General features: G+C 37.6%; 1 protein-coding gene across 9 annotated transcripts in view; it reads right to left on the reverse strand.

The window, feature by feature from the left end:
- SLC9A9 (solute carrier family 9 member A9) overlaps positions 1 to 18,560 on the reverse strand; it is a 685,137-nt gene that overhangs the window by 190,861 nt on the left and 475,716 nt on the right. For all 9 annotated transcript variants that reach the window (XM_084989945.1, XM_084989943.1, XM_084989947.1 and 6 more), the window contains one exon: positions 9,166 to 9,319. In XM_084989945.1, the coding sequence (XP_084846071.1) occupies positions 9,166 to 9,319 (154 nt within the window). The remainder of the gene's footprint in view (positions 1 to 9,165; positions 9,320 to 18,560) is intronic.

Below are 18,560 nucleotides of genomic sequence, written 5' to 3' on the forward strand. Positions count from 1 at the left end.
GCCAGCGATTGGTTGTTGTTCTGTGCGAGTCATTTCTTCTGTAGATGTGCTTTTTTTGTTGTGTTTGTGGGAGAGGGCGAGCGTGTCCCCCTACTCCTCCGCCATCTTGTCCTCTCCCCACAAATTTTGATATATTTTCATTTCTCTTTACTTCAACTATTTTCTAATTTCCTCTGCGTTTTTATCTTTGAGTCATGGATTGTTTAGAATTTGTTGTTTAATTTCCAAGTATTTGGGTATTTTCCAAATATTTTTTGCGTTATTTACTTCTAGAGTAATTCCATTGTGGTCAGAGAATATACATTGTATGATTTAAATTTTCTTAAGTTTGTAAGATTTGCTTTATGACCCAGGATATGGTCTATTTTGCTCTGTGTGCACTTAAAAAGAATGTGTATTATTCTATTGTAAGTTGGAGTGTTCTATAAATGTCAATTAAATCCAGTTGGTTAATGTCGGTTAATGGTATTGTTTGGTTCTTCTATACTCTTGCTGATTTTCTGCCTACTTATTATACCAATTACTTAGGGAAGAGTATTTCAGTTTCCCTCTATAAGTATGGCTTTGTCTATTTCTCCTTTCAGATTTACCAGTGTTTGCTTCATATATATTTTAACTATGTTGTTAGGTACATACACATTTTATATAGTCATGTATTCTTGGTAAGTTGACCCTTTTACCATTATGTAATGTTCTCTTTAACCCTGGGAAACCATCTTGTTCTGAAGACTATTTTATCTCATACCAACATGGCCACTCCTGCTTCAGTTTCACTTTTGCATGATACATCTTTTTTATGTATTTTTCCATTCTTTTATATTTAATTTACCTATATCATTATATTTAAAGTGTGATTTTTATAAAGAGCACATGAGCTTATAGTTGAGTCTTATTTTTTTGTCCACCCTGATAATCCCATTCATTTAATTGACATCTTTATACCACTTAAATTTTATGTAATTATTGGTATGTTTGCTTTCTGTTTGTTTCTCTGTTTTTCCCTCCTGTTTCCTTCTCCTTCTTCCTTTAGGGTTATTTGAATGTGTTGTGTATTCCATACCATTTATTGAATTTTCTACTATATCTCATTGGTTAGAATTTTTTAGTAGTTGATCTAGAAATTATAATACAATACTTAGCTTTTCACAGTCCACTTTGAATAATTTTTTTACCACTTCAAGTGTAATGTAGAAAACTTACATCTTACAGTTCCCTTTATACATTCCCCTCTTTGAGAACCCTATAAGACAATGTTAAAATTTTTCTTCTAGCAATTTTTCTTCTTTTCATATATATTTGAAAGATTCTAAGAGGAAAAAAATCCAGTCTATTATATTAAACAGATGTTTACCATTTCTGTTCTTTTCTCATTTCTGTTGTTCAAAATTGCCATCTAGTATCATTTTTTTCCCATTTGAAGAAATATCTTTGGCATTTTTTAGAGCAAGTTGACAAATTCCATCCCCACTTTTGTACAAACTGAATAATTTCTAATAACCTCTCTTCAAGTTCACTGACTCTTTCACCTGTGATTCTTTATTTTGCTGCTAACCCAATCCAGTGAATGTTTTATTTTGCCTACTGCATGTTTTTATTCTAAAATTTCCATTTCTTTCTTGTAGTTTCTATTTCTCTACTAGCTTCCCTCTCCCCCATTTTTTTCATTTGTTTCTATTGTGTTTGCTCATACTTCTTGGGGTATGGTTATAATAGATGTTTAAAGTCTTGCTCTGTTAATACCAACATCTATGTCATCTTGGTAGCTGTTAGTTGTCTTTACCCTGGTGAAACACTAAGATTTTTCTTGGTTTTTATATGCTGAGTAATTTTGGATTTATCCTGGAAACCTTGAATGTTATGTTAAGTGACCCTGGATTTAGATTGTTAAGTGGCATAGGATTCTCCTATGAAGCATGTTGATATAAATATACTTTCAATCAGGCAATTAACCACATTAGGTCCAAGACACAAGTTTTTTCCTGTCTTCTATCTGTGGTTCCAGAGTCAGTCCAGTTTCAAAGTCTTTGCAGTGATATTCAGATACCCTACATGTGCGCCATCCACTGTCCAGTCTGGGACCTGAGTGATGCTCTACCTTGTAGCTCATTTCTCAAAGACTTTGGTGTGCTGTTCATGGTCAGATACATGCTTACACAGGTTGGCAATGAGCTCAAAGTTATTTGTAACTTTATTGGTTCATTTTCTTGTACTCCCTCCGCTCCACAATCTCTTCCACACTTTCTGGCTTCCCAAATCTCAGGGCTTTAGTTTCCCCACACTGCTACATGTTTTTCCATAATATTGGGCCTGTTTTCAAGATCAAGCATTGAGAGGAACAAGAGAGAAAAAAGTGCAATGGGAATTCTTTTCAAGGCCTCAGGACCTTAGGTCCTCTGGTTGGAAATTAGTGGTCTGTCCAAGTGTTGCTGCTGTCATCCCCACCACTGCCTCTGGCTTACCTGTCATTGGGATGAAAATGAAGTAAACAATAACAAATCCAGGGGATTATCCCCACTCTTTTGACCTACAGCGGTTCTTTTTCCTGTTCCTTATACCCAAAACAGTTTATTTTGCTGTTCTTTCTGTCTTTCTTGTTGTGCAGTTCTGGCCATTAAATTTCCTTCGAGTTCAGGTGAAGATTCCAGAGAGGAAAAAAATGGGAAATTCTCCACTGGTTTAATAGTACTCTGAATTCTGGCTTCCTTCCCCCAATCTGTCTGCTGGTTTTAACAGTCCTTAGATAACTGCTAAACGCCTTCTATCCAGGGATTTTAACTACATTCAGTGGGGATGGAGGATAGTAAATATGACCAGAACTGGTACCCCCTCCACAGCCTTTTGAGTCACAAGTTCCATCTATTGCATTTTAAATCCCACCCCCCCCCAGACTTCATCTATTACCTAAAGTAAAGATACATTCATTTCTTCAAGTAAGGCACCTATATTGGATCATACTTTATATCAGGCTGATAAATTCTCTTCAATAGAGCAGGATGCTCATTGTTTGGTAAACTTAATAAAAGGGTGAAGCTTATTGATACTGATGTTCTCAAGAGCATGTCAGAGAAGATGAAGAACGTGCCTAGTAGAGGGTAGCTGGCCATTGTGAAGATAAAGACTGTTATCTCTGGAAGATTCTGCACACAAAAAAGCATATTCAAGAGCCTAGATGGCATTAGAGGCAAATTTAGGAGCTGGTAATCCATGCTTGCTTGAAATTTAGGCTATATTTAGCTTAACAATAGGTTGCTAGAGTTAGCCAATATCTTTAGTAAAATGTATCAAAGTAGATTGATTTAAGCAATTCATGTTTGGAGTCCTGAAACATTTTTTAAAAGTGCTTACAGAAAATAGAACATGGGGGTTACAGGTAGAGAATATTAAGTGTAAGTTTACATTCAAACTAGAAAACCAGTTTTCTATGTTTCATGACAGAGGGTATTTCTCAAGCCTGCCAATGAAAATAAATCAATACAAAATATACAAATTGGTACAAAATCCAGCAAAGTAATAAACTGATACAAATCAACCAAGTGGTACAAATTAAATATCTGAGGAGAGCCTAAGCGAAGATTATTATGTTAAGAAGAAAATAGAAGCATGGTCTAGAAGGAAACTTTCTGAGCTGTTAGATAAATATAATGCATTTTGTGAGCATTTTTCTTTAAGAGGCTTATCATTTTGAATGCAGGAATGGGAGCTGCCTGTAAAATTGATGAATCTAGTCACTACATAAAATGAACTAAGCTCCCCAGAGACTAGTTCTTTCTATTTTCCATGTAAACCATGCTTTCACAAATACAATTAATTAAGAACAATTTATGTGTATGTATGCGTGTGTGTGTGTGTGTGTGTGTGTGTATACTATAGGCAGTAAAAGAGTGGATAAGAAAAGGTTCATAGGTGGTCATTTGGGTATTGTTACAGTAACATTTACTGAGCACTTACTGTGTGCCCTTAATTTATATGTGCAATACTTAATCCTTACAATAATCTAAAGAAGTAGGTATTATTAGTATTCCAATTTTACAGATAAGAAAATTGAAGCATACGGAGGTTGAATTTGTTGCTTAAGTCCCACAACTAGTAAGAAAGAGAGGCAAGATTGGGCCCCATATCATCTACCTCTAGAGTGTGTGCACTGCTTACAGTAACATTTACTGTTAATATGCCAGTGAGGTAAATCGTTAAACATGCATGAGACTCTGGATGCTGGAAGGAAAACCAAGCAGAACACAGCTAGATACAGAGGGAACTTGATTATACATATTCTCCGATTATATTAAATTGACAATTCCTTACCCAGCAATAAAGGAAATCTGTATGTGGGCAGATATATTCAACTCTATTATTAAGATTAAAAAATATTACTAAAGACAGTTCTCTCTTTACTTCTGTGTGCATTCCCATGACGGCTGTTATTAAAAACTTTGTAGCCAGTGGGTATATAAGATAAAGAAATCATTCTAGGATGACATAAAATAGGATGGGCCATAAATCCCAAATAAAACTTAAATACAAACTAAAAGAATGATAGTGGAGATGTTGTGCTATCTAAAAAGTATTCACTCTTCAGGGCAGTATGTACAATATTTTATTTGATCTGTGGAAGAGGTCTATAGTAGGTAGACTTGGGATTCCAGATGGAGTTGGGAGATGAGCCTGAGGGTAACAAACTCCTCTAATTCCAAATTCCTATAATTGAGGAAGACAAACTTCCCTGCCTGGCTATCTTAGACCTGGGCTGACCTTGTTTACCTCTAACTTTTCTAGGTCAAAGAGGAAATCTGCACCAAAAAATTTCTGTGCTGCATGAGCCAGTCAACCCAATCACTTATGATAGATGAAGATTTCCTGTGTTTGTTTTTAATAGGCCTTTCTTGGTTATAAAAGTACATCTCTTTTTCCCAGAAGGATTTATTAATCAAGGTAGATTGCAGGCATCAGGAATAAACTCATTTACTTTGGGCAGCAGAAGAATGAACTATTGAAAGTGCAGGCCCTGGGCTCAGGCTGCCTGGCCTTGGAGTCTGACTCTTCAGCTGGATGGTGGCTTGACCCTGGGCCATTTTGCCAGGCCTCTCCCACGCTGGGAGGTGGCTACTACTATCATCTCCATTTTAAATATTAGAGGCTGAGTCACAGGAAGGTTTTGTGCCTTGTACTTTATTATCTAACATCTAGCACAGAGTAAATAGTATACAAAAGCTGGCTATTATTTTTTGAGTTGTTCGAAGTAAAAATTTGGCAGCTGTAGAGGTCATCTTGCTGAGGGCACTTTCTCATATTGTCTGCAACACAAGTTCTCAATTGCTCTGGTGTGCAAGGCTTTCTGCACTGTGGCTGAGATACTTTGAAGAGAGGAGTCCAGTATTTCTATCTGAGAGAAGCCAGGAGAGGTTTGCAATATAGCATTGGCTCCATTCTAAGGAGTTTCATTAACTCCGTGTGGTGCCCTATACTAAACTAAGGATGAGGTTACCACCCAAAATTACATGCCTCTGCTCTGCCCACGCCCCTTTGGTCTTTGAGGTTTATTTGCAGGCACGTATGATCATACTGTTTACTGGCCTCTGTCGGGCAAAGCCTGAAACATTTGATCTCTTGCTTCCTGGCTAAGAGCAGAGCTGGTCCTTGGAGACAGAGGGTTGGGTTTCCCTCACCACAGGATTAATGTATTTCACGGAAGGTAGGAGATCTGGATTCTAATCAAGAAACCATTCTGCTTTCTTTTACAGGAAAATCTCCAAAATAATACTGGAAAAGTCTTTTATTTTTCTCTAGAAGTTTAAGAAAAAAGGTCTGTGATTTATTTCAAATGCTGCATTAAAATATTTTGTTATTATTTAAAAAAAACAGCTTTAGGACAGGAAATTCGAATGTGCTTAGGATAAGACTTAACCAATAGAGAATTTGTTTCATATGCAAAGATCACTCTGAATTTCCCTAAGCATGAGGTCATTGCTCTTTTAAAGTTATTTCTATGAAAGTGCAAGACATATTAATATTATCAATTTTACCTTACATAAAACATTTTGTCTGCACCTTATTGTGGTAGTTTGCAGCTGAATGGCAAATTTTATAGGGATAAAAAAACCAACTCAAGTATATACCTAATAGTTTAAGAGAAAAAAAAAGTAGCAATTAAAAAAAAAGGCAAGAAGGGAAGGCAATGTAAGGTGTATAAATAAGTCATAACCAACTGAGGATGTTTGAGTTCATTCAGTATCACATTTGCATTCCTGCCCCTTGGGTTTCCCTTTACGTGTCATTTTATTAAAGCCCTGATTTACTTACAATCTGGTATTTTATGGAAAGAGTCTGACATGAAAATTGGTTAATGAGATGTTGCTCTGTAAACAAGCTAAATATAGTGAAAATGATGGACAACTATCATTTAAGAGCTATAATGAAATTAAGACATTTTTGATAGCATTATAAACCATGACAGGAAAGTGGAGCACATGAAGGTATCACTAAAACATGATCAAACCAGATTTATATTGTTTGTGTGCATTTGAACATACACTAACTTATGGTCCTACGGCTGTTTCCCTCCCATTGATCAATGCACAGTGAATTTTTCTCCTCATGTTAGCCCTTGCCTCCCTCTGGTATAGGTGCTACAAATTTTAAACTCGAGGCTCAGGCATGCCTGGCCCTGGAGAACTGCAGCCAAATTTGACAGTATTCAATATTAGCCTCATCTCCACATGGGGCTATGCGTCTAAACCGGTGGTTCTCAAAATACGGTTCTAGAACCAGCAGTATCAGTGCTGCCTGGGGTGTGCTAACAATGAAAATTCCTAGGCCCTGACCCAGACCTACTTGATTAGAAACTCTGGGGCAGGGGCCCAGCAATCTGGGGTTTAATGAGCCCTCCAGATCGTTCTGATGTTCATTAAAGTTTGAGAGTCTTTGGTCTTGGTCTTGCTGCTCTGTGTCTTGCCTGCCAGGGTTAACTTCCTGGGTACACACATACCTATGAACCTCAGTTATCTGCCTCTGATTTCCTCATGACTGGGTCTCTGGTCTTTCTAACTGGGTTTCTGTTCTGATTTCAGATTAACACCCTAGTTCCCAGCTAGGAGTTGCACCTGGCCTGCTAGACCAGAGTCCTGTAGTGCCTTTCCTTAAAGACATCATGGTCCTGCTTTTCCTCTTCCCTCCTCTGGCTGGTGGACACATCTGGCACTGAATTAGTTGGGCTATTTGGAGACAGTTCCCATGGGGGCATCTTCATGACCTGGCAACTCCACGGTACCCCCCTCCCCCCCACCACAGGTCTAGTAACACTGGCCTAAGATGACCTCCATGCCTGTCACCCATGGACACTAGAGTTGACATTACTATCTTTCTTTATTAGGGCCTGTCCTATAACCTGAGTAAACATTCTAACCCCGCTAAACCTCCATTTTATATTACCCTCTCTCTGCTGATCCAGATATCAGGAGGCCGCATAAGCTATAATATCCATCTGAAGTCAGTGGATGCCTTCGGAAAACACTTTAGGGTAAAACGTGTTACTGATGTGGGGACAACCCCGCAGGGTAAAGACAGACAATAGTAGAAAATAAATTACATTTGAATGACTTTAAAAAAATGCTGGCATCACCACTTGGCTTTCTAAATATTTTCATTTACCTAACGGAGCATTCAATACGTTTATCTTGTGGGGACTGGTATCCTCTAACTTCCACTTTCCAAGTCCTAATTTTTCCGTGCATGGATCCACCTACTGAATTTTATTTTCCAGAAACCTGAGCACACCATTATCTTACTATCAGTTTACCGGGGACCCAACACTGTAGCGTTTAGTGTAATATTCATGCTCATCCAGAAGAGTCTACAAGTAGCTACCACTGTGAAAGAAACTGCAGGCCATATTTATATGCCTAGAAAATAGTTCAACAAGTATTTCAAAACACTCTCCATTTCAATCTTTGGTCAAAGCCCTTTTATATGTTTATCAATATTCACAGGACTTTAAAGATGCCCTTTCCCCCTGGAATTTGGTTTAATGTATAGCCACTTGACCCAGTTTAGACATAAGCTTTCTTATCTCAAACTCCTGAGACTTGCTTCTGTTTCTGTTTATCAAATAGATAGGAATTTGTCTGTAGACACTTAATAAAGTGAATTTATATGTGCGGTTATACTCATTCAAATTTTCACATAGCAAATATTTATTCAGCTCTGCTATGTGCCAGGTATTATATTCATTGGTGCTAAAATAATAGAGTCCTTGTCTGGAAGAATCTTCTTTGAAGTCCCTCTCCAGTCACATGGGTCTTTTCCTGTCAGATGAGGTGGGTATGGCTTTGCCTCTTAGAGAATGAGGGGGGACCAGGGATGGGCTGTATGATCATCAATATGCATGACTTTGGGAAATAAAATGTGATTTATGTAAAACCTTGTTATCTTCTGGAATATGAAAATGGAGACCGAGATCAAAGAAACACTTAAATAAAGACAACAACATTTTATAATAGATTTACCCTTTTTCACCACTGGCACAACCTATTCATTTCTCATCAAATCATCTGCTACCTGCATACTTCAGGTTCATAGCAGTCATCTTCCAGGCACTGCTTATTGGAGGGCCCCTGACTGAAGCCTTGACCCCATTTTCCCTTGAGAAAATTGTCTAATCAGTGTCCATAGCATCCCTCTGGCTAAACATATGGCTCACTAATCAAACACATTTAGGCATTTCCTGTGTCCTTAATTCTATTCTAAGTGCCACGAGGAATTAAAAACAAAACAAATTCATCTTCTTCTTGGTATTACAGCTTTTTCTGTATATATCCTCTTGTATCATAAGTATCTTAAGGAAAAGACTCATGTCTTACTAACTTTTGTAAATTCCATAGCATACCACATTGTACTCAAAATTTATCTATTAATGGAAGAATTAATAGATAAATTTATTTCTAGGGACAGACTGTAAACAGAGATAATCCTGAGAGTTCTAGAACTCTTGGAAAGATCAGTTTTGTTGGTGATAGGTCATGTTGTTTCACCTTATGAATGAAAGCCAACTTTATTCCAGGTCAAGTTAGGGTACAGATATACCACTGTACTCTTGACCAAGTCAGTGACACCAGAACAGAACAGCGCAGCCATGCCTCACGATGATGTCTTTTGCTAAGCAGCATCACTCACCTGATCTGAAGCCACGTCAGCATGGGGGTCGTTCCTCCCCCGAATACCCAGACTGTGAAGAACACAAGGAGCAGCGTGGTGGTGAACATCATTTGCTTGGGCTGAGATTCTGTGTTCCGAATAGCTAAGGCAAAGGCTATGGCCCCTCGCAGACCTTACAGGGAAAAACCAAAAAAAAAAAAAAAAAAAACCACAAAAAAACAGTATCTTCAGATTCTCATTTCATTGACTTTATCTTTACAATTTACTGACAAACACAATTGCTTTTTAAACTTTCTATTTTGATATAATTGTGGATTCACATTCAGTTGTAAGAAATAATGGAGACTTACTATGTGCCCTTTTTCCACTTTCCCTCCAATGGTAACATCTTGCGAAACACTAGTACAATATCACGGCCATGATGTTGGCACTTATACAATCAAAATTCAGTACATTCCCATCACAAAGATCCCTCATGTTGCCTTTTCATAGCCACACCTACTTCCCTCCCACAAACTTCCTCTTTAACATCTGGCAAGCAGGAATCAATTCTCCATTTCTATAGTTTTAGAATAAAATTAAATGGAATTGTTAACTATGTAACCTTTTAGAATTGGCTTTTTTTCACCCAGCATAATCCTCTGAATACTCATGCAGGTCGCCAAATGTATCAACAGTTTGTTCCTTTTTATTATTAAATAGTATTTCCATGGTATGGATGTTCCATAGTTTGACTGTCATCTGTTAAAGAACATCTGGGTAGTTTCCAGATTTTGGCTTGTGAACATAAGTTTTCATCTCTCTGAGATAACTGCTCAAGAGTGCAATCACTGACTGATATGGCATTTGCATATTTTTAAAAGAAATTACCAAACTGTTCCAGAATGGCTATACCATTTTACATTCCCACCAGAAATATATGCCATTCAATTTCTCTGCATCCTCAACAGCATTTAGTGAAGACACTGTTTTTTATTTTAGCTGTTCTGATAGCTTATTGGAGTTGTAATTTGCATTTTACTAATGTGTTAAACATTGTTTAATGTGCTCTTGGGTGAATGACCTCTTGGGTGAATTGGCTCATGTCTTTATCTCACTTTCTTACTGGATTCCTGGAATTTTGACTGTTAAATTTTGGAAGGTCTCTATATATTCTAGATAACAGCCCTTTGATGGATATGTAGTTTACAAATATTTCCTCCCACATTGTAGCTTTTTATTGGTGAAGTCTAATCTGCTGATTTTTCCTTTTATAGATCATCTGTTTGGAGTCACGTCTAAGAACTCTTGGCTCCAGGTCCCAAAGATTTTCCCCTATGTTTTAAATTTTTTTCTAAAAGTTATAACTTTACGTTTTACATTTAAGACCATCATTTTGAGTTAATTTTGGTATAAGGGGTAAGGTTAAGGTTGAGGATCCTTTCCTTTTTCTTTTTTCTTTTGCCTATAGATGCTTAATTTCTCTATTGAACTGCTTTTGTACCTTTGTCAAAATTAGTTGAATGTACTTGTGTGGCTCTATACCTGGGCTCTCTATTCTGTTCCATTGATCTATGTGTCTATCCCTCTTCTAATGGTACAATGCCATGATTACTGAATGTATCTGGTAGGCCTTAGCATCGGGTAGGGTGATTCTTATATTTTATTTTCAAAATTGTTTCCTCTAGTCTATATCTTTTGTCTTTCCATGAAATTTAAATCAGAATACAGAATACAGAATATTGTCTGTATTTACCAAAAAAAATCTTTCTGGGCAAAAGTACTTTTAAAAAAATCAAATATATTAGATAACAAGAAAAATCAAGCTTATGGAAAATTGAAAATTAATAAATTTTTAAGTAACATTTAAGAATGATTCCAGCTTGAGTACATACTTTTACAAAATTTATACTCTAAACTTACCTATTAAAACTTGTTAGTTTTATTTTTATTCTTTAATAACAATACGTGAATTGAATTTTTATGAATCCATATTAAATTTATTTATAAGAAGAAGTATTAAAGATTAGATGTGAAAATTTCAAATCAAAGTGTGATGATGTTATAAAAACAGATGTAAAACCCACAGAAAATATAATACTCAATGGAGAAAAGCTGAAAGCCTTCCTGCTAAAATCTGGAACAAGACAAGGATGCCCACTATCACCACTTTTATTCAACATGGTATTGGAAGTCTGAGCCACAGCAATCAGACAAATGAAAGAAAAAAAGTTATCCAAATTGGAAGAGAAGTAAAATTTTCACTGTTATGCAGATGTATGATATTATATATAGAAAACCCTAAGGACTCCACACAAAAACTACTTGAACTGATCAATGAACTCAGCAAAGTAGCAGGATACAAGATTAACATTCAGAAATTGGTTGCATTTCTGTATACTAACAATGAAACATTAAAAAAAGAATACAAAAATACAGTATCTTTTAAAATCACACCCCCAAAAATAAAATACCTAAAAATAAACCTGATCAAGGAGGTGAAAGACTTATGTGCTGAGAACTATAAAACATTAATCAAGGAAATTAAAGAGGATTCAAAAATTGGAAAGATATTCCATGCTCCTGGTTGGAAAAATTAATATTGTAAAAATGGCCATACTACCCAAAGCAATCAACAGATTCAATGCAATCCCTGTCAAATTACTGATGACATTTTTCAAAGAACTAGAACAAACAATCCAAAAATTTATATGGGACCATAAAAGACCCAGAATTGCCAAAGCAGGAGGCATAACTCTCCCAGACTTCAGGCAATATCACAAAGCTACAGTAATCAAGACAGTGTGGTGCTGGTACCAAAACAGACATACGGACCAATGGAACAGAATAGAGAACCCAGAAATAAACCCAGACACCTACGGTCAATTAATCTTTGACAAAGGAGGCAGGAACATAAAATGGGAAAAAGACAATCTTTTCAGCAACTGGTGCTGGGAAAACTGGACAGCCACATATAAATCAATGAAAATGAAACACACCTTCATACTCTGCACAAAAATAAGCTCAAAATGGCTTAAAGACTTAAACAAGACAAGACACAACCAAACTCCTAGAAGAGAATGTAGGCAAAACAGTCTTGATGTCAACCTTACAAATGTTCTCTTAGGTCAGTCTCCCAAGATAACAGAAATAAAAGCAAAAATAAACCAATGGGACCTAATCGAACTGACAAGCATTTGCACAGCAAAGGAAACCATAAAAAAGAAAACAACAAAAAGATAACCTATGGAATGAGAGAAAATAGTTTCAAATGATGCAACCGACAAGGGCTTAATCGCTAAAATGTACAAACAACTTACACAACTCAACAGCAAAAAAGCCAACAATCCAATGAAAAAATGGGCAAAGGACCTGAATAGACATTACTCCAACGAACATATATGGGTGGCCAAAAAACACACGAAAAAATGCTCAACATCACTGATCATTAGAGAAATGCAAATCAAAATTACAATGAGGTGTCGCCTCACACCAGTCAGAATGGCCATCATTAATAAGTCCACAAATAACAAATGCTGGAGAGGGTGTGAATAAAAGGGTACTATCCTACACTGTTAGTGGGAATGTAAATTGGTACAACCACTATGGAAAACAATATGGAGGTACCTCAGAAAACTAAATATAGAACTTCCATGTGACCCAGCAATCCCATTCTTGGGCATATATCCAGAAAAAAACTTTCCTTGAAAAAGATACATGCACCCCTACATTCACTGCAGCACTATTCACAATAGCCAAGACATGGAAACAACCTAAATGTCCATAGACAGATGAATGAATTAAGAAGATGTGGTATATATACACAACAGAATACTACTCAGACATAAAAAGAACAAAGTAATGCCATCTGCAGCAACATGGATGGAACAAGAGATTCTCATATGAGTGAAGTAAGTCAGAAAGAGAAAGACAAATACCATATGATATCACTTATATCTGGAATCTAATATATGGCACAAATGAACCTTTCCACAGAAAAGAAACTCATGGACTTGTGGTTGCCAAGGGGAAGGTGAGGGAGTGGGAAGAACTGGGAGTCTGGGGTTAATAGATGCAGACTATTGCATTTGGAGTGGATAAGCAATGAGATCCTGCTGTATAGCATAGGGAACTATATCTAGTCACGTATGATGGAATATGATGGAGGATAATGTGAGAAAAAGAATGTGTATAGATGTATGAGTCACTTTGCTGTACAGTAGAAATTGACAGAACACCATAAATCAACTATAATGGAAAAAATAAAAATCATTAAAAATAAAAAAATTAAAAAATAAAAGCAGATGTAAACTTTGAAGGAGAGTAAATAAAAACACAAATACTAAAGTAGAAAAGTTAGGAGTTCCCGTCGTGGTGCAGCGGAAATGAATCTGACTAGGAACCACAAGGTTGCAGGTTCGGTCCCTGGCCTTGCTCAGTAGGTTAAGGATCTGGCCATGAGCTGTGGTTGCAGACTCGGCTTGGATCCCCAGTTGCTGTGGCTCTGGCATAGGCTGGTTGCAACAGCTTCGATTTGACCACTATCCTGGGAAACTCCACATGCCGTGGTGTGGCCCTAAAGAAAGAAAACATAGGCAAAAAAAAAAAAAAAAAAAGAAAAGCAGAAAAGTTAAAATGGAAAGTCTCTCTTGGGTAACACAAAATTTATAAGACAACTATAGGCTCTGTTATACCATGTAACAGGGTAAATAAACTTTTTTAATGATAGTAAATATAAGACAAAGAGGTAGTGATTTTATTTTTATAGGAAATTTTAAGTCACATACATACATTTCAGTGGTTCACTTTTTATGATATTTACTGCATCATCTAGGTTTCTAAGTTTCCAAATCTTTACTCATACAGTAGAAGACTTTTAGAAAGTCAACATAGGGTAGGGTAAGGAAAACTATAACTACCTTGGTTGTTATCCTTGGGTTCCCAACTTTGAATATAATGCTCCTTTCTTATTTCCACACGGAGAATATACAAGAGACAAGTAGCTTAACACAAGATCCAGAGGATTAGACTAGAGAGACTTAACATATTTTGCCTGAAACAAGGAAGCCTCAGAAAGAGAGGGAACATGCACTCTTATTATAAAATTACCTTCAAGGAACAAAATGTAATGGAGGAAGAAAATTATTCTAAATCTCCATGTAGACAAGGAAATGGCCTGAAGATAGGGAAGATAACATTTGAAGTAGATGTTAATAAAAAAAAAAAGTTCTTTTACATTAGAAATTCTGAACACTTAGATGGCTGTTCTCAAGAAGAAAAGTTCCCTACCAGAGATGTTCATGCATTTAGACCCAGCTGCGGACAAGAGAGTGGGGAAATTAATAACCCTAATACTGGAGAATATTTCAATAATGTTCTCTCTAGGAAATACAAATGGTGTCATTAGGGAACGAGAACTGAAGGAAACAGTTTTGCAACAGTCTTCTATATCTGAGGAGAAAATTTATAGGCTAAAGTAAAGCTTCTAGCATTGTTTAATCAGGGTAAGACTGGAGATAGAAGGTAATCTTTACATTTTTTCTTTTCCTCAAGTACACATTGCCAGACATGTCCATAAAATGGCAATATTCCCAAATTAAGTGATATATATTGGAAATATTAAGTGACGATGTTCTAAGTTTTTATTTTCATTTTATTGAATATTTGTGTGTGTGTTTTTTTTCTTTTTTCTTTTTTTTAGCTTTGAATTTTGTGAGAAAGAAAATAGAGACAGGGGTAAAACTTACTATATCATGCTTATTGTAAATTTTCATTTTAGCTATCAAGGGCAAGGAAGGACATATTTATCTTCCTAAATATGCTTAATAATGTATTGTTATGTTAAAGTAGTATAACTAAACTCAAATCTAAATTATCTATACATGAGTAGTTCTTGGCTTAAAAATATATTCAAAAGATGTGGTGTTTCGACTTCTTAAAAAAATCTTTATCCTGGAGTTCCCGTCGTGGCGCAGTGGTTAACGAATCCGACTAGGAACCATGAGGTTGCGGGTTCGATCCCTGCCCTTGCTCAGTGGGTTAACGATCCGGCATTGCCGTGAGCTTGGTGTAGGTTGCAGATGCGGCTCGGATCCTGCGTTGCTGTGGCTCTGGCGTAGGCCGGTGGCTACAGCTCCGATTCAACCCCTAGCCTGGGAACCTCCATATGCCGCGGGAGCGGCCCAAGAAATAGCAACAATAACAACAACAATAACAACAACAAAAAAGACAAAAGACAAAAAAAAAAAAAAAAAAATCTTTATCCTATACATAAAACTCTCTGTATTTTTGCGAGATGCAATGTAGAGATATTTTTAAAAAAAAGAAGAAGAAGAAGGAAAAGTATAGCCACTCCCTTGTACTTGTTCTTGTGGCATATTAAAAAACATTGCTGGGAATTCCCATTGTGGCTCAGTGGTAAGGAACCCACCTAGCATCCATGAAGGCACAAGTTCAATCCCTGGCCTTGCTCAGTGGGTTAAGGATCTGGGGTTGCCATGAGCTGTGGTGTAGGGTACAGATGCAGCTTGGATCTAGCATAGCTGCAGCTCCAATTTGTATTTGACCCCCTAGCCTGGGAACTTGCATGTGCTGCAGGTGTGGCTCTAAAAAGAAAAATAAAAAAGAAAAGAAAGATTGCTAATTAGAACCAACTCCAAGATGGCCTTTCAAGTGGAGGCCTTCTCCATATAACAAGCACTTAAAAAACCACAGAGATAGTGTTTTTGGGGAGGAGAACATCTGTCTGCACCACATGTGAGATGGCCTGGTAGCATGGGAAGCATGGACTTGGGAAGGGTGAGGTCACTAAGTGAACAAAGTGAAGCTAATTTAGAACTCCAGATGAGAACTATTGCCTACATCCCACTCATTCTTTATGATGCCAAAGTTACTGATCACACATTTGGAGCCCAGACAATTGTGAAATCAATGGCCATCCATTGCTTCGTTCAATACATTTATGTATTAATCTGACATAACAAAATACCATGGTCTGGGTAGCTTCAACAACAGATATTTATTTCTCACAGTTTTGGAGGCTGGGAGGTCTAGGATCATGGTGCCACTATGGCCAGGTTCTGGTGAGAGCTCTCTCTGGCTTGAAGAAGGCTATCTGCTTGCCTTGCAAGAGCAAGCTCAGTGGTGTCTCTTCATATGGAACCATTGACTGAAACTGCCCACCTTGGCCAGGCATAGTAATATCTGCTTGTGTGAGTAGTCTCACGGCAGGAGGGCTTGGTAAGGAATGGGGTGCTGCCCTAAAGACTAAATGGGAGGATTTGGGAGGGGCCAATAGGAGAGAGGAGACAACCTTCTTGAACTCCATCTTAGCTGAGTGGTACATGTGTCACCAAGAAGGACCAGACCAAGTACAGGCTGAGCAAGATGATTTTCCAGACACAATCTGGAAACTTAACCCATTCCCATAAAACCAGACTGTGAGCCACATGGCAGAGCATTTCTCCTCGGTTCCCTTACCCTGCTGCTCTCCACTCAGGTGCCCCTTCCCAGTAAGTCTTTTGCTTTGTCAGCACGAGTGTCTCCTTGGGCATTTTTTTTTTTTTTTTGGTCTTTTGTCCTTTTAGGGCCACATCAGCGGCAAATGGAGGTTCCCAGCTAGGGGTCTAATTGGAGCTGCAGCTGCCTGCCTACACCAGAGCCACGGCAACACAGGATCCTTAACCTACCCAGTGAGGCCAGGTATCGAACCCATAACCTCACGGTTCCTAGTCGGATTTGTTTCTGCTGCACCTTGACAGGAACTCCTCCTTGGACAATTCATTTCTGAGTATTAGACAGGCCCTTGGGTCCTGGAAGGGATCCCTTTTCCTGCAACACCCTCATAACCTCATCTAAACCTAACTGTCTCTCAAAGACTCCTTTTCCAAATATCATCATATTGAAGTTAGTGTTTCAACTCATTAATCTGAGAGGGACACAGTTTAGTCCATAGCAAGATGTATTGATTATCTGCTGGGTGGAGTTTCTGAATACACTTCTCCTATCTTCTTCACATCATGGATTTGGAAAACAGAAGACTTTAGGATTGAAATAAACTACTCAGGCTACCAGCAGAATACTAGAAATGAAAGATTAATATTAACTTAGGGGTTTCTCTTAGCAAAACACTATTTCCAAAGCACACATGCCATTTTGCTTAGAAAAGAGTAAATTCAGAACTCATTTTCAAAACTTGTGTTTTGTTTCATGAGTAATTTGACTCTTTGATTTCTTTTTCTTTTCCTTTTTCTTTTGGCCAATTAATGGACATAATTCTATAATTCTGGGGATTGATAGACTATATCTATCATTCCATTTTAGAGGGGTTTACTGTTCAAAGACTTGACATATTTCACACACTCAGTTGGAAAGTTAGTATCATCTTGGGGAATAAAAGAATTACCTGCAATTAAATGTGGTTTCATTTAAAACCGGCCTCTAAGGGATTCTTATGTTAATTATGTTGATCTATTCATAACAATAGAAGCCTACTGAACCAAGGAAAGCTTTCAGGCAAGGACCCCTGCTGCAGAAAATGTGCAGCTCCTGTTTATCTCTAAACAGCAAAAGTGAAATTTAATCTATTATAAATTTGCAAATGTGTTTCAATGGGTGAAGGTCATATACAGATACATTTAAATCACAGGAATATAACTATCCCCTAAAGCATTTCCATTGAAGATGCAAAGCACTAGTCAAAACCTAAGTGTTTATTGAGCACTCATTCTGTGCTACATTACCCAAGATGCAGTTGGAGAATGCACTGATGCGGGAGTTTGGGCTCCTCTATTCCAGGGCTCGAGGTCCTACACAAACGATTCTCTCTGCATGTACAGTCTGATGAAGAATAAGGTAAGACTGGAGTTCCCGTCGTGGCGCAGTGTTTAACGAATCCGACTAGGAACCATGAGGTTGCAGGTTCGATCCCTGCCCTTGCTCAGTGGGTTAACGATCTGGCATTGCTGTGAGCTGTGGTGTAGGTTGCAGACACGGCTCGGATCCCACATTGCTGTGGCTCTGGCATAGGCCAGAGGCTACAGCTCCGATTTGACCCCTAGCCTGGGAACCTCCATATGCCATGGGAGCGGCCCAAGAAACAGCAAAAAGACCAAAAAAAAAAAAAAAAAAAAGTTTAAAGAATGAGGTAAGACTGCTAAACTTCATGAGGGTCAAGATCATGACCATTGCCAACAAATGTGCAGTCTTTAAGGTGGTGAAATCAATGGTGGGGCAAAAGAGGTCTTTGCATACATGGTTTTCTATACTTGAAACATTTTTCTCCTAACCAAATTCTCTCTATCTCTTTTTCCTATAACTTTCACCTAATTTTTACCTAATTCCAACTGATCTTCAGAGCTCAACTGGGCCTCTGATTTCTCTATGAAGCCTCCTCTGAGGTCTGGGGCAGGGTTAGGATAACTTACATTCCTAGT

This window comes from Sus scrofa, chromosome 13 (assembly GCF_054392235.1).
Source record: "Sus scrofa isolate SSC_HxYL_T2T_F1_AM1 chromosome 13, Sscrofa_HxYL_maternal_Yorkshire_Landrace_v2.0, whole genome shotgun sequence".
NCBI classification, from domain to species: domain Eukaryota; kingdom Metazoa; phylum Chordata; class Mammalia; order Artiodactyla; family Suidae; genus Sus; species Sus scrofa.